The following is a 21,399-nucleotide window of genomic DNA, read 5'->3' as shown; positions in this document are numbered from 1 at the left end:
GCAAAACTGAAATTCATCATACTGGACAAAGTGCCTATCTTTGTCGACCCATTAGTACACAGATCATCAGAAAAATACCAAAATTTATTTTGCTGTTAATTTCAAACAGGATTCCGTCCTTTTATTTTTGGCCCAATCTACTACCCAATCGGGAGCCGAAGTCTCCCGTTACGCAGACCCGCCCACTTCTGTTCAACATCTCCCTACTACAAAGCTGCCACGGTTTACATCCCACGGTGCTGCTTGTAGGTTAAAGGACATGGTGAAGATAAGAATAAATGAAATCGTGGGATGAAGAAAGTGGGAGGAAACGGGTACACCCCGAGAAAATTCCCAAACACGGTGTTTGTTCACTACAAAGGCCATTTGACGCCAGCTAGGATTAAAAATGTGACCCCACGCACCGGTGAACGCTCTACTACTGAGACACTGCGGTTCCTGTTCTAAGAATAGTTACCAGTCTTTGTTTCAACTTTCTAGCCGGAACTATAAGAAATCAATCACTTCCGCTTTTCCGTTGATTGTTATAGAGCAAAGACATTAATAGATGGCGAGTACCGATTTTCTGCGATGAATTAAGCGTCCCAAAAATATATTCCATCTCCATTCTGATCTTTCTACGAAAACCTGAAGTCGTTGGAATCTACTACCATTTCCGGTTTCAATGTTATTTGAGAAAATATCACGACATATAAACCAAACTTCTTCACGTGGTATACACGTGTTACTGCTAATTGTTATATCGTAGACGCTATATCAAATAATAATGTTTAACTTAAAAAGTATAAAATTCTTTCCTGTTTCAGGATGTTAATATTTTGTAAACCAGAGGGTGTTCTGAGCTCATGGAATTCCTACATTGTGACATTTAACCTCCATTTGTGGTTAGCGACAGGCGCTCTGTTTTTTGTACTTCCATTACTTCTGTTTATAGCTACTTCAATAGGATGCTCACTTGGATTGGAACCACAAAATTCACCTTTTCTAAGCGCCTTGAATGCCTATTTTTTCGCTCTTTCGGCACTGTTATGCAGAGGTAAGTAATAGTACAAGCATGATGAACTGTTTCTTTCAGTAACTATGGTATTTTTCTTTCTCGATGGTTTACACTATCGTTGCTCTTAAAAATTAGACGAGAGGAGGGTATATCAGAGGGTTGATTAATTCGTGTGTCAATTTTATTTGTTCACCGTGCAGAAGTGGTATAAGGTAAAGCCGTGCAATTTGGTGTAACTTTAGACGAACGACATAAGTTTTGTTTCGTCATAGAAGCATGTCACTTGTGCTAAAGATTGAAGAGATATAAGGTCAAAGATCAAATTTTAATTTTTTCCTTATGGGACTGCAATGGTAAATTCTGAAAGAGCCTGAAAAAAGGTAAATAGAAGTGATAACAAAGGAAAAGCTGTATGGTATGATTCTATGTCGCAAGCCGACCAAATATGCGTCAATCAAGTGTCAAGGTCAGAGGTCACGGACAGATCAAGGTCACAGGTCATCTTGAAAACCCATTTGAATACACTGAAAACAACGCAATGTCCGTACCTCATCATGTCAAATGGGTTCTCAAGGTGACCTGTGACCTTGATCTGACAGTGACCTCCGACCACGACACTTAATTGACGCATATTTGATCGGCTTGCGACATATGATAGAATCATACCATACGGCCTTTTTTTTTGTTATCACTTCGATTTACGTTTTTTCAGGCTGTTTCAGAATTTACCATTGCAATCCCATAAGGAAACAATCGAAATTTGACCTTTGACCCTATCCTATATCTCTTCAATCTTTAGTACAAGTGACATGCTTCTATGGCGAAACAAAACTTATGTCCTTCGTCTAAGGTTACACCAAATTGCACGGCTTTAGTTCATACCATTTCTGCACGGTGAACAAATGAAATTGACACACGAATTAATCAACCCTCTGTATATATATATATATATATATATATATATATATATATATATATATATATATATATATATATATATAGGATGTTTCAAAACAACACCGACAATGTTTGGGAGGTGATTCCTGACACCAATATAAGACAAAAAGTATAGACCAACCTGGGTGCACAAATACTTCCTTTCGGAGTTACAGGTGCTGAAAACATGAACTTTAAAGGTCCATAGCTTTAAAACTATGAAATCCACCGTAGTTGGATCAAGATTTCACTTAGGAACTAATATGTACGCTATCCAAAAGTCCAGTTTTGAGAATCCTAAGATACTCACGAAGTAATTCTTATAGAGGGAGTTTGGCTACAGGAATATAATTTGAAGTGCCCAGCAACTACCTCTATGAAAATTGTTGCAGAAGTATCGCAGGATGGATATTTGTATGGGGCACATACTTGTTCCTAAGTGAAGTCTTTATCCGACTAAGGTAGGTCTCATTGTTTTGAAGCTATGGACCTTTAAAATTCAGTTTTTTATGCTTTCGGCAGCCTATAACTCCGAAAGAAAACATTTGTGCACCCAGGTTGGTCTACACTTTTTGTCTTATCTTGGTTTCACTAACCACCACCCAAACGTTGTCTGTTTTGTTTTGAAACACCCTGTATTCTACTCTCTTTAAAGTATTCTAATATTATGTAATTCAAAGTATAAAAATTATAAATTGATAAATTGGTTGTACAAATAAAAAGAAGGGCATTTATTAATGTTTGACAGTACACAAAGATTTACGTAATATATCTCAATAGCAAAGGGCTTTTAATAACAAAGGGCCTCTCCGGATGCAATGATGTGAATAGATTTTGGAGGATATGTCTGAAATTCAGCTTAAATATAGATCAGATTAAGTAGATTTTACATTCCCAAAGCAAATTGTCCTAAAATGGATGGAACATAGTAAAAAATCAGGAAACATGAACATTACAGTTAATTGAAAATTTATTAAAAATAATAATTCGTCCATTTATCTCGAAAACCAAAAGAAATATATGGCTGAAATTCAGCTTAAATATAGAACAGACTATATAAAATCTACACTCGAAAAAGAAGCGATCCTAAAATGGATGGAAGATAGTCAAAAATCACGAAACATTAAATTCACTGGAAAATAAATTAAAGAAATGAATTTGTCCATATATATCAAAAACTATAATAAGAAGATGGCTAATTTAAAGCTTGTTGCAAAAGCATTAATGGAGAGCTTAAAAACGATGTATAACACGCAAGGTAAATATGTATGGAACATTGTCAAAAATCAAGCTGTTTGAGTAAAATCAATAATAATGATAAAGTATGTGCATCTTCGATTACCCAGGGTGCCCCACGCGGAAGTGAGAGGTAAGCTTCCCATTCTTTGCACCACTCAAGGAAAGGTACTGCTACTTTATATACAAATTTTGCTTTATCGACAATATCAAGAATAGGATGGATAGATACAAATGACGTACTGATGAATATAGGTGATTATGGATCTTGAATGTCATCCTCTGCTAATTTCAGATGGATCAAAATAAACAGCAAGGAATTGTATTCGTGACTTGGTCGTTGATGGCGTTCATATTGTAAAACTCTGTCCCATATAGGTTGTAGGTAGATCGTTAATAAAAAGAGTGTCCGGAATCGACTCCCACTACCGGTTTTTATTATAAAAATTCCACTATAATCAGTATTTTACAAAAATACTATACAGATAATTTCTCTAAGTTTTCAAGGTGAGATACAGGTAGTCTTTGACACTAAGGTCGCAGACAGGATCTCCACAGAGCCCCGTAGCAGACTAAGTAGAGTGGTGTTAGAGATCCCAATGCTCCGTGGCAAGCAGAGGGTCGGTTAGGTGACCACAGAGCCCCGTAGCAGGCTAAACGGCTGAGGTTAGGACTCCCGACAGAGCCTCGTAGCAGGCTAAGCCATGAGAAAGGATAGACCAAGAGTCTCGTAGCAGACTAGAGGCTCTGGGGTTAGGTTACTCCTAATGTTCCGTTGCAAACAGTAGGAGGGACAACAGAAAATTTGTACATGCCTGCTGTCGTCCATCAAATTTATAGGGGTTCTCGGACGGCGGTGACGCTGCTGCTCCGTAGTTGTTGTCTGCTTCGTGGGAGGAGCCAGAAGTCCGTCGTCTGCAGGTGATAGTGGGTCCATCTGGTGTGTAGAATCCTTTTGGCAAACCATGGTGTTTGTAAACATAAGCATGAAGTTGTTTGTATACAACACTACGTGGGACATTACAATATCTTCGATACAATATTGCAGTTGAAACATGAGCACAGCAGTTGATGGTACGAGACCCAGCAGAACATTGGCAGAAATGTTCGAGTACTGCTTCATAGCCTTGGTTAGCAAGATTTGAAAGTATTTTTTTAAAAATAAATATTCCTGGAAGCTTGTTTGGAATTTCTCGATTTAGCACGTAACGTGTCTTTTGACCTGATCACATGGCACAGATTGGTCCTTATGACAAACCGAACAGACACTGTAGTTGAAATGTTATATCCCACCCTTCGTGGACCATTTGCGACGAGGGAAAACTCTGATAACTTCTTGATGAAAGTAAGAAACAACCAAGGCACAAATTTTGTACATAAAATTATAAATCGAGACGAGACGAGATTTCTTCAAAATTTGCGAGTTGAGACGAGAAGTCTTATTTCTCTCTTGTGAACAATACTATCGGGTGTTCAGAAAGTAACAATGCAGTTCATAATTTGCCGTATTTTATTTTCCGTAAACTACTTTAAACAACTGAAATTAACTCGAAGCTAAACTTTAATGTCATGGAAGTTATAAGAGATGCTCGAATTGATCCCCTTGCACTTGAAGACACAGTTGCACGTTACTGCATGTTCGTGAAGACGTTGTGCATGTTTTTGAAGACGTTATACACTATAGTACTGCATAGTTACTTTCTGAACACCCAGTAGTTTGCATCTACATCATTCAAAAACAGCCTAGTAAACAGAAATTGCAACGAATGGGGGGGGGGGTATAATTGAACTGATTATATTTTTAAAAATGTTATGATTGATTTTGCATTTGAGTCATAAGTTGTACAGGATCAGTTTTAAGTATTAAGCAGGAAGTTACTTATTCCAAAACTGTTTGTTTTTCTCATACTTAATTTTTTTTAAATTGTCCTTTATTATGCTTTTAAAATTATTTTTACGAGGTTCACTATATAACCAAAATAAAGTTTTAGAGTAGTAACCATTTGTCTAAGGCAGTGGTTCTCAACCTAATTTCTATCACGACCCGCATTTTATCACATCATCTTGCCAGCGACCCTCTTATAATCTCTAGTTTGTAATAAGCTTGTTTGAGATTTGTAATATACCTATCAGGGTTGTTTTATTTAAAACAAAATGTTTAAAACAAATGATTAAAACTTGTTTTAAACAGTTGATTTTGTTTAAAACAAATTTTGTATACGTTTTAAACAATTTGTTTTAAACACGTGCATTTTTTACGACTTGTTTTAAACATAATTTTATTTTAATTTATTTTATTTTTGTAAAAAGAATCTGCTATAGAAAGAAAATTAAGTGCATCCCCTTCAGAAGAGTATTTTCTTCCCATGTGAATGTTATGATTTCTCGTGGCTACAGCAGGTCAATGTGGTGATCTACAATTAATTTTATATCTTGTTTTCCCTTATTTTTAACGTATTGTTTAAATGTTTATCAATTAACTTGCGAGAAAGTGTCGTAATCGAAAGTTGGACTACTAGTACAACTAATATTAAAAAAAATAAATAAAAGAGTTATCATGGAAACAAGTTATTGTGTACTATCAAGAAAATAAACAATTGGTTCCTTGCTAAATTGCGGTTCTGAAATTGAAATATCGCAGGTACTCGTTGATACAGTACATGTTGGTTCTCAATTTCCATACATACATACTTTAGAGTAGGAAAGAATCCAAAATAAAAGCAAATCTACGTGACAAGGCGCAATCTAGAGTTTTATATGGTTGCAGCTTTAGGGGCGTCCGTTCAAATGTCATCCGCCCCCTAGCCTGAATTTCAGATTTTGGGAGCAGTAATGCAGATTAAGAAATCATTTGCTGAGCAAAGTCCACAGAAAAAAAAAATTGAAGTCCTTACACCGAATAAACACGGAATTTGATTAGTTATAATCCGTTTCTATTGACCTAAGGAGCCATAGGTCTATATTGCTCTCTTGTAGCTATACTTTTTGGCCCAAGGATTCCAAAGGTGGCTCTACTTTCCAGTTTCGGGCCTGCTAAAAATTCTGGAAATTTTGTCTAAGCAACTTTCCAGTTTTGACCCTCTATACTTCATCCGTATTTATGCGGTGTAAGGACCTCAAACTTGTTCTATTGGACTTATCAAAAGGTTTCTAAAACTGCCTTACTGTCCGCAAATATGAAATTCGGGGTGGAGATGGGGGCGGATGCCTTCTTGCCCCACTGACGCTCCTGTCTAGCGGCTGCCATATAAAAGTATCCTATGTCCTTTCACGTGGCTTTAGTTACATTTATTTCGAACTTTTGATTGCGAAGATATTAGTTTAGAAATAGAATTCATTTGCCGAGCAAAACTGAATCTTATTAAAAATGGACTTGAATCCATAGTGTTATGAACACCCCAAATTTAAATTTTGTTCAATAAATTATTTAATTGAAAGAATCAACCAATTACATAGACTTGCAGAAAATATTCTAAAGTTAGCACAACATGAAGTGTACTTCAAACATTACTTTTCGATAATTTATTATTTCAAAATAATTTTATTAGCATAAGTGTTCTGAAATAATAATCAAATTTTGCAACTAAAATCTCATCCACCTCTATAAAACGCAAGCTTGGACCCTAAGGGTATAATTAGAAAACTTTCAGAAGTAGTAACTCCGAAATGACTTGTTTTAGGGCTAAAATAACCACAGAAGCGTATTTCTGGTAAACTTCTAGTCTTAAAACATGTAACATGACTCCCTTTGAATTTGAAATTTCGAATACCAATCAATGATGGCCACCATGATAGCACCATCTGATGTGTCAGGCCACTTCTAAGTTTCATCATTGTCCCTCAACCCGTTCTCAACACACAAGACTAGTAAGGACTTTTGTTTCACCATGTATATTGATAGATTTGTGAAATCTCCATAGTAGGTAGATTTTATAATCTACTTCGAAGAAGTACTTATGAGAGTCACTGGCAAGAGGGTGTAATAAAAGGGGGTCGTGATATAAAATAAGTTGAGAATTACTAATCTATACTGAAGTATTCTGTACCCAACACAATGTAGTCTTAAGTTAACCAGGATAAATAAATGAAAAGGTCAGTTGTTATATCCAGACATAACAGTAAATTTTACCCAGTTATGCACAAGATCAGTAAATTTTAGTTTAACTAACTTTGTTTTTAGAAAGTCTTACAGGTTAAATATATGATTCCGCAGAACGAAGTATAAGCATTGTATTTCTTAATCTCAAATGCTAAAATATCAAGAATGAGAACTGGGATCACATGAGTGTAGCGGTGAGGGTTATTCATATTTGAAACGCAAATCATTATCAACACTTTTCGATCCATTGCTGTGTTGAGGTCTTTCCAATTTTTTTGACAACCATCTATCTTAGGTAATTTGTTTCAAAGATATTCCGAGTAGTGCCTAATTTCGTCACACCACCTAGTATTAGGATGTGTAGGTTCCTTCTTGTCACTTGTGGTACCCAGTAAAAAATGTGTTTTTGTCTACCTTGTACGGTTTGTTTGCTAATAGAGTTATATCTATTTATCTACCTATCCATGTACTTTCTCACAATCTCTCTCTCTCTCTCTCTCTCTCTCTCTCTCTATATATATATATATATATATATATATATATATATATATATATATATATATATATATATATATATATATATATATATATATATATATATATATATATATATATAGTGGCGGATCCAGGATATGATCAAGGGAGGGGCTAAACCATAGTTTGCCGCTTTATCCAGTGTAAAACAGGATTGAAGTCCATTTTATCCAGTGTATACCTGAGGGTCAAGGGGGGGCTATGGCCCCTATAGCCCCTATTGGATCCGCCCTTGTATATATATATATATATATATATATATAAAACCGGTTGTAAAAAAAAGTAGATTAACATATCACTGGTTGTTGCTAGTAAAGAGCAAAAAGTAGTAACAAATAAGTTATTACATGATTTTGAAATGGATGTTTAAAATCATGTTTTAAACTGTTCAAAATGTTTAAAACGTGTTTTTTTTGTGTGTGTGTTTTAAAACATGTTTAAAACATTTTGAACATCTTTTTAATGTTTTAAACATGTTTTGTTCCTTTTTTAACTTTTTTCAACCTTGATACCTATTGCGGAGACCTCACAATATCCATCTATTTCTATAATAGTTGAATCCATTTCTTGTATATAGCGGATACAGTAACTTCCCTAAAAGCGAATGGATTAAAACTAAATTTGGTCAGTTCATTCATATTACAAATATCGAATCCGATCCAAATTTTAAAACTTCATAATTTCCTTAATTTTAATTTACGAGAGACCGCCACTTTGAGTAATATCCAGTAATATCCGGTAACGCGACCCCGCTATGTATTGTGACCTCCAGGTTGAGAAACCCTAGTCTAAAGAGTAGTTATGCTTTTGGGTTACTCTAATGATGATTGATTTTGGCAATAACTTAATTATTATTTTTAACTTCTCTTTTCCAGGATCAGTTATGGAGCCAAAATTTGGCGCTTCGCGTCTAATTTTTGTGCTGTGCATTATAACAGGTTTCATTCTCCTCTCAGCGTACTCAGCTGTTCTCAGCTCAAGACTTACAGTAACTCAGCCCAAGCTTCCTTTTAATTCTCTTGAGGAATGGTTCTACAACAGCCAGTATGATTTACTGGTTGTTCGAAATTCAGTTGACTTTAATTTATTTAAGGTAAGTTTGAAAATGTTTTGCTTATCCTTTCCTTTGTTTATAAAATCTGTAAATCAGTTTTAAATTATGGTAAATGTGGATTTTCTAGTCTTAAGAACAACGGGTGTATAAACGACTAGCTGAAATACCCATTCTTTACATGGAAGCAGTATTTGGAAGTCAACGCCTGTGGGAGTATCACCATTCATTTCAGCTACAGCGAAAACTATGGATTTTACACTAATATCGGCCATTTTGGATTATTTTGACTAGTCTCGGTAACCCCCCCCCCCCTTCGCAGATGACCCCACGACTGCAGCCGATCGGGGTGAATTTGGAAGTTAATGCGGTCGGAGTTTCACCATTGATCTCAGCGATCGCGAAAACTATCAATTCGACACTAATATCGATCATTTTCTAGTACTTTTACATGTTCCGGTAAACGTACCTCCTGACACCTTCCTCGTTCCAAACTTAAAAAAAAAAAAAAAAAAAAAACAAACAAAAAAAAAAAAAAAAAAACGCTTCGTCTTGGTCTAGGTTCTGGATCAAGGTACCCGTGACCCAAATTTGGTAATTCTCAGTACACTCGTCTGGTCCCCAGGCCGCACACAGACAGACAAACTTTTATTTTATTTATATTAGATTGAGTTTGTTATGTCTTTATTTGGGAAAGCCTATATTTAAGACGTAAGGATCTGCTAATGGAAACTTTTGTTTAGTATTCAATATACCCCTTGCAGTGGCAGGCATGTCCTTCGACTTCTCCTTCCTAAAGGACACTTCCAGTTGCAGGCCTTCGTGTAACCATTGTCATTGGTAAGGAACAAATTGATTCCCCTAATTTTCCGTTAATTGTCCGTTGAATGTTAAAACTTTGCTGAATCTGAAGGTCAAATATTAAAAAAAAAAAAAAAAAAAAAATTAAGTAACAGGTTCAATTTCGTACAATCTTCCTGAAAGTAGGACTCCCTCCCTCACAGCTGAGCATGGTGTTGTTGATCATTTTTTCTCCTTCAGGGAAAGGCATCTGGAAACCAGAAATCAACTCCATATTGCACCAGTGGTCCTTCCGCCCCGTTCAATAAATCTTTATTCACATGTATGTTACCCGTTTGTGAAATTCTAATGCTTAATACTAACGATTTCATTTGTAGGAGAAATTTAATTTAGATATATACCTAATAATTTATGTAAGTGATAGTTGTTCTTGTAATCGTGGCAATAAAGTTATACATTGGAACAGATTTATCTCGCAGCTACAATATATTTTTAACGTATGAGCTGGCAACACTACCTCATTCGGAAAAGCTGTCTATTGACTAGGTTCACAAGAAATTTTCCCAACTGTACTGCTTGTTGAGTGGAGTTGATTTTAGTTTAGCGTCCCTTTCAGCAGCGAGGCTATATGAGACGTGGACCTACTGATTAACGTGGAATCCGAACCACATGAACTCCCGCCGGGAATTGTACTGCTTGTTGTCTGCAGTCCTTCGATTACTGTCTATCATACACGACACTGCAGTTTAAACTACTAACGGTTCATACTGTTTATAGTTACGGAATATTTCCCTATAGCGTCCTTTTCTTGGGATAACACAGCACAAGGAGGGTAACATTCCCGATATACAAACTCCATTACGGAGGAATTGCTATTTGATAATATCGGGCGAGGTGAATTCCACTTCAATGTTCAGTGACTTAACACCGAGTGTCCTTTGATTCTCGATAGAAGAGGTTTTCTTTAGACCTCATTGCCACCAGAAACAGGCACTCGCTTCCAATATGCCATGAAACAAATGGACTCATCACGACTAGTGTTGTAAAATTTCCTGAAATTTTGAACCAGTTGGTAAAAAACAGTCTTTCCGGTTTCTTTTCGGAAAAATTGGAAAAAATGGAAAAATAATAATAAAAAATTTTGTTATATTAATTTTACTACTAATGTAACCGTTTTTTTTTTCGAACGAGTGAAAAATGTAAGTTGAGAAATTCCAATATTGCGAATGTTTAAAAAGAAGCATTCGAAAATAAAACTGTTGTAATTATTCTTGAAAATTAATAGTCTGCACTCATTTCCTTTATGTATTTTTTTTAGTCATTTATTCTGGTTGTGCATTAATTACAGAACTTTTACAGTTGCATACACATTTACCATCATGAAGCGTTTCTGTTGCAACAAATAAGGGCTGAGTTCTTAATATGGTCTTTGATCTGGTGAAATTTTGTTAATTTTAACCAAATTACTTCTTGAAAGAGAGAGAGATAGACAAATTTTATTAATAATCATGCACTAAAACATATAATTACTATTATTTAATATTCTATTATAGACTTTTATATAAACTTTATGTACAAAATTTTGTATGTAAACACATACCTGCTTTCTAGTGCGACAAATTATCTAGATATATCAAAATGAAAGTGACTATATTTGTAATTTAATAACTCTTGAATCACCAGACCGATCTCGATAAAATTTTCAATATAGATGAGGTTCGGGTCTGGGATGGCTTTTATCACTTCAGTTTGAAGGTGCAACTTGCAGGAAGGAAGGGGGATATAGAAAATGACCGATATTAGTGTCGAATCTATAGTTTTCGAGGTTGCAGAGGCGAACAGTAACACTTCCGATGCATTTAAATCCGAATTCAACTCTGCAACTTGAGGGAAGGAGAAGGGGTAGATATATAAAAATGATCGACAATGGCCAATATTACTGTCGAATCCATAGTTTTCGGGGTCACTGAGATGAACAGTAACACTTCTGATGTCGTTTACATCCAAATTCAGCTCCCATTAGTAATCCTAAAGGGGGGAGGGGTCGATGTAAAAGTAATTGAAAATGATCGATACTACTGTCGTATTCATAGTTTTTGGAGCCCCTAAGTTCATTTGTGACAGTTTTGGTGCCCTTTATGTCCAAAATTAACGTATTCTCACTGTGCGAACAACGGGTATTCTGCTAGTCTTTAATAATAATGTGTATTTCTCGCTCCTCAAATTTACACACTTGTGCGGTGTATGTGTGTATTCATAAATAAGATTCTCTCTCTTTTTGAATTGTTCGAAAAATATACAAATAATTAAGAGGGATTTTTGTCAGAAATCAGAAAACTAAAAAGTAAATTAAAACCTTAAAACCTGTCCTGAAATTTTACACAGCACAAGGAAGATATGTGTCTCCATAAAATATATATATTTGATTTTAAAATACTGGTATTAACTAAAATGATTCTGGCCCCATTATTTTAACACTTCCCTGTCATAAAGCAGAAACTTTATAAGATTGCTAAATATACAGTAATTTAAATGCATCTGTATTAATTAATCTAACTAGGATTATATTTTAGTGTCTTTTGTGGCCATAATTCCGTTCTATCACGGTACTAATTTTAAAGAAGTGGTGGACATATATTTGTTCCCACAAATTTTCCCTATTCTAATACAAGAAACATAAGTACTCAATGATCTTAACTATAAACTAGTAAGTACAAAATAGCTTTCAATTTAAAAGCATAATGTAGTATAATATTTGAAAATTTCAATTTTTCCCAAATTTTTCGTTTTTTTTCCAACCTCGGGAAAAAACGGTAAAAACCTGTTTTTACCCAAAATTTCCGGATTTTTTCCAGGCTTTCACAAGACTAATCACGACAACGAAGCTCTTTAGGAAATGTGGGCGTTGTAAATGTGATGAAATGAGTGTTGAAGATCATGCTCGTTTTTGGTACACTTCATCATCTTGAGACGATGATAACATTGCAAAAATCCGAAATAAGATAATAAACCAGAATTGCCATTTCACGATTCATTGAAATTTGGAACAGATAGGAGTAAGTTGGAGCTCGTACCAGCAGATTTTGACTGAGAATTCGTAAATGAGACATGTTGCCGTTAAGCTTGTTTCTCGTCTATTCCCACAAGATAAAATAATCTTCTAAATTTGAGCCAAAACTTGAAAAATCAGATCGAAAGTGACCCAAAGTTTTTGACCAAGGCCATTACAGGTGACTATAGTTGATGTTACGGATATGACCCTAAAACTAAGCAAGGGTCTACCCAGTGGAAGACCCGCGACTTCCTAGACCAAAAAATGGAACTGAAGTGTGGTCGAATATTAAGACTATGATCATTTTTTTACGTTCGTGGAATTGTGCACAGGAAATTTGTCCCCTCGGGTCAGACTGTTAACCGGCACTTTTATTTGAAAGTTTTAAGGTGTTTACTGGAGGATGTGGGAGGAAAGTCCGAAACTTTGACGATCAGGTGATTGGTTCCTTCACCATAACAATACATTCGCACATACGACCTTGTCTATGAACCTTTATTTGGGCTCCCAGGGGCGGGCTATCGTTCCCTACCCTCCGTATTCGCCAGAACTAACCCATTACGAATTTTTTCTGTTCAGGAGAATAAAACAATAATCTAAAGGGAAAGAGTTTTGATGTGGATGATAACAAAAATTGAAGAGTTCCAGAGGTGCTTCAAAAAGCGGGAAAGAAGACTGGAAAAGTGCATCGCATCTAATGGAGAGTACTTTGAAGAGAACTGAAAGAATTTTGTAAGAAAAGTTAATAAATTATTTTTTGAACAGAAGTCCGGTTGTTTTGGGTCTTTTCTCGTATATATTTGGGTGCCCAAATACATCATTTAAGATCTTCTGGAAACGAAAAGTAATAAAAGGAATACATCACGAGCTGAAAACTACCACACATTCCAAATCCACTACATCACTATTAATAGAATCTAGGAACAAAATAACAACCACATTGTTTATCTGATCTTTATCCGATATTTCGCTTTCGAGTTATGACATTTTTTTTATTGACGGGTACGTAGGTAAGTCAGTCTACTAACAGAAAAGGAAAATCAGAGCTTCATTTAACTACCAACAGATGGCAGTGGCAGTTCTATTGATAAAGGAAACGCCAGTTTTGTTCCCGAATTTATTACAGTACCATTTGTGTTAATTTCTAGAAAACAAAACAAATGGCACTTCGGAATGACTCATTTGTGCACTCATCTGAGTCTATATATAAAATATTCAGAATTCATTTCCAAAGTATGTGTGTGTGTGTATGTTATTCCGAACACATGTACCTGTACATAAAAATAATTTTACAATCTACCTATTCCTAGATGAAAAATCTTTTGAACTAACCAACATGAAACATTAATATTTTCATGATCATGGAGAAACTGGGAGGAAACAGAAGAATTCCGGGAAAATGCACGCACACGCAATGGGTTTTCTACATGATTGTCCGCCACGAAGCCTATTTGGTGGAAACTGGGATATAACCAAGAACCCCATGCAGCAGAGGTGAGCGTTCCACCACTGCCCCGATTTGTGAGCTTGAAATGATAGGAAGGAACATAGAGAAAAATATGAGACTAGAAACTCTCGGCCGGAAATACTTAAATAATAATAATAATAATAATAATAATAATAATAATAAAAACTGTAAGCCATATTTGTGTCAGTAATAATTGAGAGAAATTTGCCAACCATTTATAATTTTGCCTAAGGATTTTGCGATGAATGTGATCAATTAATAAATGTATTTAGAACTGTCATTATATATACACGCTGTAAAATACTAAATTACTACTATTTCAGTACTAAATTATGCCTTATGAAGTACCTTGTAAACTTACTTACATTGAAGTTTTGCGGTGTTCAAGTAAGCTCCTATCATTTATTGTGTTATATGAAATTATAATACTGTTAACTTGCTTTTGCACTAATTTGAAAATGTGAAAATATATGATAGATATGCTATTTGCTGTTTTATTTGGAAAGTGTAACAGATAATGAGAAAAGAACCTGCAGTAATTTATCGTGAGCACTGGCAACTTATTTTCTCCAGATCCCTATGGAAAGGAAAGGCTTTAATCATAAAAGTAATTTTGTTGGTTGCGAGTTATAAATCCTAGTGAAAAGGTATTCTCTTGGGTAAAAGAGAAAAAGGAAGAAATTACAGCAAACAGTACTGGAAAATCAAAATTAAACCACCTACGTCTTGATCCGATTCAAGATTATTGTTATTAGAAAATCTCCGAACTTTATCTGAAGACTAGGAAACAGAGCAGAAAATGAATAGTTCTGGTGTTGAAAACTTTTTAAAACTAATTTTCAGACAGTTTTGCTGTATCTTTAGTACCAGCAACTTTTATAAAACTATTTTTCAAGGATAATTTTATGGACAAGGTGAACGCAATCTTGCAGAACGGCAGAAGACAGCATTCTAGAATTCAATTATTTACAATGAAGAATATCAGTTCTGTACGATTTGCGAAACTGTTAAATTACAATTTTAAAATTGGAAATCAAAATTTATTTACAGCAACAGTGTTTGATGCATATTATTTACTAGTGGAAATTATTGTTGCTAACGAAATTTCTCGTCTCGTCTCGAAAGCAAGAAAGGAAATACATATTTAAATTTGAGACAAGACTAAAGACATGATAATTCTCTATAAATTTGTCTAGATGATCTAGATGAGTCTAGAAATTTCATGTCGCATGGTAACACTAATTCATTCAAATTTCAGATCACAAACACTATCATTATGTTACATGATTCTTGGTATAGGTTATTCCAAAATGAAGTAGGGAATTTGAGCAACCACTAACATTTTTAAAGAAATTTATTCTACAAATAGGGTAAATTTCCACATTTTACTCTGTGTTTAATACTTGTTCCTTGAGTATCGTCAGTCTCTTCAAATCTGAAATGAAAGCAAAAATAAATAAATAAATAAATAAATAAAACAAAAATAATAAATACATAAATACATAAATAAAGCTTTCAAGTTTTAAAATCACCTAATTACTTTTGAGATACCCTTTATAAGGACCATACTTTGATCAAGTGATTGTATAAACAGAATGAAGAGCATTTATCAATGATTAAAGATACACAAGCCATTACATGACATACTTCAATAAGGTTAAATGTTGTTACACCCTTCGTCGACTACTAGTGATGTAGAAGGATATTCATAACTTCTAGATGGAATTAAGATTTAAAAAAAATGAAAGTTTAAATGGTGTATATAAATTTATAAAACGAAATGAAACGAGAGTACCTTTCCGAGAATAGGGAAAAGTCGAGGCAAGGAAATCTTATGTCTTGTTTCTTTTTGGGGGGGGGGGCAACACTAGCTGAAATGCCCATTTTCCACATGGAAATAACAGGCTTATGGAAAATAGTTCAAATTTATATTTTAATCCTTTTCCTCCCTTAGAATACGTATTTGAATTGAAATGAGATGATAAAAGCCAAGGGCGCCGATTTCTCTGCAAATTTGGGGGCATTCAGATGCAGAAAGTATATATACATGAGGATTTTAAGACAAATTGCATTCAAATTATGCCAAATATTGTATATTCATAAATACAATAGGGGTTGCCCACATCAGCTTTGGGGGAGCCCGGGTTCCCCCGGCCCCCCAGAATCGGCGCCCTTGATAAAAGCTCACCTCGAACCAACTACTAAGTACTATAATTCATCAAATGACGCCACTCTTATTTGTTTTATATTTTTGCGAATACAACGTTGTAATTTAAACACTATTTCCGCCCTTAGAATACATATTCAAATCAAACTGAAATTATAAAAATAGGGTCTAGTCAAATGCTAATTATGGTCAAATACTAGCTTAAAACAGTTCAAACTTTTCCTAACTTGTTCGATTTTATGGGGAAAAATGAGAAATTACAATATATTGCCCTCTTTCGTTTCTTAGTGGCTAAGGTTTCGAAAATGCTGTAATACGTATCCAATTTTATTTAGTGGTGAATTTACATACTGAAACCCCTGAGATGCTGTATTTTTAACATACATTTTGAACACTCCCTTCCACGTAGTGTATTCATTTTAATCAAAGTGATATGCTATAAATGAAGTTCCAATCATGTAGTAACTAGGTACGTTCAAAAGTTCACTTCAAATACTTCAGTCATTTTTCAGTAATGATGTAACAAACAATGTCGATTTCGTTTCTTATATAGTATGTACATTGCACGTAACATTTCAATAGAAGGTAAATATCCAGTATCTTGTACGCAGTTAAATGTACGTATAAGCTATTATCTGTTGCTGCTAGAGATATGCAAAAGTACATTCAAAATACTATCAATACATTGAAATTCTTCCTTATGATGTTCTACTTGAGATTATAAGAAATAATTATTACGATTTTGATTTCAGTTTGCAAGAAGCGGCATACTACAGGATATCTGGAAGGAAGTATTTTTGGTAGAAGCCAAAAGTATTGTAGACAGTCTATCAGTAGCAATTGATAGAAGCATATCAGAGAAGGCAGCATTTCTTACAACAACTGGCCCCATCGGGAGAAAATGTTTTGAACAGAAGTACAATTTCTTAAGTTTAGACAGCCATATCTTCAAATTTTATTCATCATTCGCCTTGCATAAGGGATCACCATTGACGAACGTCTTCAAAAGCGAGTGAGTTCTATTTAATAGCTTCTTTTAAACCATATAATAAAAATATTTATTGTGCGCGGCTCCCGAACTGACGTTTGACCTTGATCCAGCTCTCACATTCACTATTCCACTTAGAGTCACGTCGCCATTTTTGTGACGCGGAGCCAGATTCGATCGACATGTCGTATTGATGGTAATGAGGCAAGAACCTCACAAAATGTCGCATCAACCAATCTACTCACAGCGACGTTGTTATTGTTGTGATGCAGGAATCAGATTCAACCGACATGCTGCATGTTCTTACTGAGACAAGAACGTTATTAACATGTCGCATCGACTAGTCCTCGTACAGTGACGTTGCTATTGCAATTATGTCTGAGTCAGATTTGACCGAATGCTGTGTTCTTAATGATACAAAAACCTTATCAACTTGTCTCATCGACCATCCACTCACAGCGACGTTCCTGTTGTTGACTCAGATGCAATCGACATGCTGTATGTTTTTAGTGATACTCAACATGTCTCACCGGCTAATCAGCTTACAACGACGTTGCTATTACTGTAGTGTAGGACATTCTGTACGTTCTTAGAAAAACAAGAACGTTATCAACATGTCACTTCGACCAATCTGCTTACGGGGTGATGTTGCTAATGCTGTAATGTGGGAGTCAGATTCGACCGACATGCTGTATATTCTTAGAGAGACAAAGCCTTGTCTATTCGTTGCGCCGACCAATCTACTTACAGTGACATTCCCTTTAATGCGTTGTGTAAATCAGATTTGAAAGACATGCTGTATGTTCTTAGTGAGACAAGAATCTTATCAATATGTCACAATATTCGCCCTCTGAAAACAAGTTTCTCACTGGTGTTTTTATAGCGTTTAATGGTTCACATTAAGCATCACTTCTCCTGTTGCAAACTTAACATTCGAAAGTCAAATTTTGTGCCGCAGAAAATTCTACAATTTGACTTAACATTTACTTTAGTACCAAATACTTTAACAATCAGGATACCAGAGGATACTAATACATCAGCACAGTACCTATCCCATCTGGGTCACGAAGATTCTGTACACAGGACAATAAGATACACTTTTCTTACTCCTTGATGGCACTTACTATTCTTCTACAAAACAAAATAAAAAAATACAAATCCTGTATTGACTATCCAGTTCCAGTCATTTATCCCGACTCTGTCAAGCCAGTTGCAGTTAAACGAATTTTATTAAACTAGTGTGTTTTATAATTCTAAATAGTTAACTAAATTTAATAGTTTACAGTATATGACAGAATATTTACTATTTATTCCTTTACTAGTCATGCATGGACAGTTTAATTTAAACCGTTACTTGTAGCAATAATAGAATAATTTCTATGTGGTATTGCTGCCACAGTACAATACTAAAAAAAAAACCGTTATGGTAAATGTGTTACTATGTCCAACTTCAGGGTTCGAAAGAGGAGTAATGAGGCTGACAGGGTTTTCATATAGACCAGATGGAACTTACGACCGGAATTCGTCGTTTTCCGTTCACCAACATCCAAGTGAAGAATCGCGACTGCCTGTCCAATGAACTTCTGTCCTTTTGGACTTTTGAAACCAGTTATCTTTTAGCAGCATCATTTCATATTTTGCTTTGGAAAGGGACTAGAACAAAATTATCCAAAGATATAAGTAGAATTTTACATTAGTATCTTACTATACTATTAATGAAACAAGTAGCAGCTTTAAGTGAACACCTTGTGAAAGACTTTGGTTTGAATGACGTCATAATTACTTAATTGATATAGAAAGCGAAAGTAGTAGTTGAATCTCACCACTTCCTGTTTGGGTAGAGACATTAGAGTGGGTATGAAATACATATTCTTTGAACGCTTAAATGATTGCAGGTATCCTGTTTTCTCTATTACCATTTTTATTCTATAGAGAAGAACATGCAACCGGAAGTGGTTGATTTCTGCCATTTACGGTTTGAATAATGGCTTAACAGAGGGATTAACACTAAATCGATTGAAAAAATTCTCGTTTATTTTGCTTTTGTTCTATGCAGATCAATATTGAAACCGGAAGTTGTGGTTGATTTCTTTCATTTTCGGTTTTAGTAGATAGTTAAGAATAGAGATGAAAATTATTCTTTAGACGTTTAATAGATTGCAGAAAATCGTTTCTCCCTATCTATTATCGTATTTGCTCTACAGTGATCAACGTTATAACTGGAAATGTTTGATTTCTTCTACTTCCGGTGAATAGATCACATCCATCAAGGAAATCAATTCCTAGTTTTGGACCATCTACATCGTGGCCAAAATTAATACCTTAGAACTGGAAATGATTGATTTCTTCTACTTCCGCTGGACAGATCACATCTATCAAGGAAATCGATTCGTAGTTTTGGACCATCAACATCGTGGCCAAAATTAATACGTTACAACTGGAAATGATTGATTTCTTCTACTTCCGTTGAATAGACCACATCTATCAAGGAAATCGATTCCTAGTTTGGGACCATCTACATCGTGACCAAAATTAATAGGTTACAACTGGAAATGATTGATTTCTTCTACTTCCGATGGATAGACCACATCTATCAAGGAAATCGATTCCTAGTTTTTCACCATCCACATCGTGACCAAAATTAATGCGTTACAACTGGAAATGATTGATTTCTTCTACTTCCGCTGGATATATAACTTCTATCAAGGAAATCGATTCCTAGTTTTAGACAATCTACATCGTGGCCAAAATTAATACGTTACAACTGGAAATGATTGATTTCTTCTACTTCCGTTGAATAGACCACATCTATCAAAGAAATCGATTCCTAGTTTTGGACCATCTACATCGCGGTCAAAATTAATACGCTACAACTGGAAATGATTGATTTCTTCTAATTCCGGTAGATAGACCACATCTATCAAGAAAATCGATTCTTAGTTTTGGACGATCTACACATCGTGACCAAAATCAATACGTTACAACTGTAAATGATTGTTCTTTTCTACTTCCGGTGGATAGACCACATCTATCAATGAAATCCAATCCTAGTTTTGGACCATCTACATCGTGGCCAAAATTAATACGTTACAACTGGAAATGATTGATTTCTTCTACTTCCCCTGGATAGATCACATCTATCAAGGAAATCGAATCCTAGTTCTGGACCATCTACATCGTGGCCAAAATTAATACGTTACAACTGGAAATGATTGATTTCTTCTACTTCCGCTGGACAGATCACATCTATCAAGGAAATCGATTCGTAGTTTTGGACCATCTACATCGTGGCCAAAATTAATACGTTACAACTGGAAATGATCTATTTCTTCTAATTCCGGTGGATAGACAACATCTATCAAGGAAATCGATTCCTAGTTTGGGACCATCTACATCGTGACCAAAATTAATACGTTACAACTGGAAATGATTGATTTCTTCTACTTCCGATGGATAGACCACATCTATCAAGGAAATCGATTCCTAGTTTTGGACCATCTACATCGTGGTCAAAATTAATACGCTACAACTGGAAATGATTGATTTCTTCTACTTCCGGTAGATAGACCACAACTATCAAGAAAATCATTTCCTAGTTTTGGACCATCTACATCGTGACCAAAATTAATACGTTACAACTGTAAATGATTGTACTTTTCTACTTCCGGTGGATAGACCATATCTATCAATGAAATTGATTCCTAGTTTTGGACCATCCACATCGTGACCAAAATTAATACGTTACAATTGGAAATGATTGATTTCTTCTACTTCCCCTGGATAGATCACATCTATCAAGGAAATCGAATCCTAGTTCTGGACCATCTACATCGTGGCCAAAATTAATACGTTACAACTGTAAATGATTGTTCTTTTCTACTTCCGATGGATAGACCACATCTATCAAGGAAATCGATTCCTAGTTTTGGACCATCCACATCGTGACCAAAATTAATACGTTACAACTGGAAATGATTGATTTCTTCTACTACCGGTGGATAGACCACATATATCAAAGAAATCGATTCCTAGTTTTGGACCATCTACATCGTGGTCAAAATTAATACGTT

The 21,399-nt window shown here is 35.1% G+C and overlaps 1 protein-coding gene across 1 annotated transcript in view; it reads left to right on the top strand.

Moving 5' to 3' along the window:
• LOC145684026 (putative glutamate receptor) overlaps window positions 1-21,399 on the top strand; it is a 97,839-nt gene that overhangs the window by 68,459 nt on the left and 7,981 nt on the right. The window contains exons 7-9 of the mRNA XM_081755843.1: window positions 807-1,036; window positions 8,678-8,895; window positions 17,094-17,353. Of these exons, the coding sequence (XP_081611969.1) occupies window positions 807-1,036; window positions 8,678-8,895; window positions 17,094-17,353 (708 nt within the window). The remainder of the gene's footprint in view (window positions 1-806; window positions 1,037-8,677; window positions 8,896-17,093; window positions 17,354-21,399) is intronic.

Source organism: Thermobia domestica, chromosome 4 (assembly GCF_964235325.1).
Source record: "Thermobia domestica chromosome 4, izTheDome1.hap1.1, whole genome shotgun sequence".
NCBI classification, from domain to species: Eukaryota; Metazoa; Arthropoda; class Insecta; order Zygentoma; family Lepismatidae; genus Thermobia; species Thermobia domestica.
This window is presented reverse-complemented; position numbering and strand designations above follow the sequence as displayed.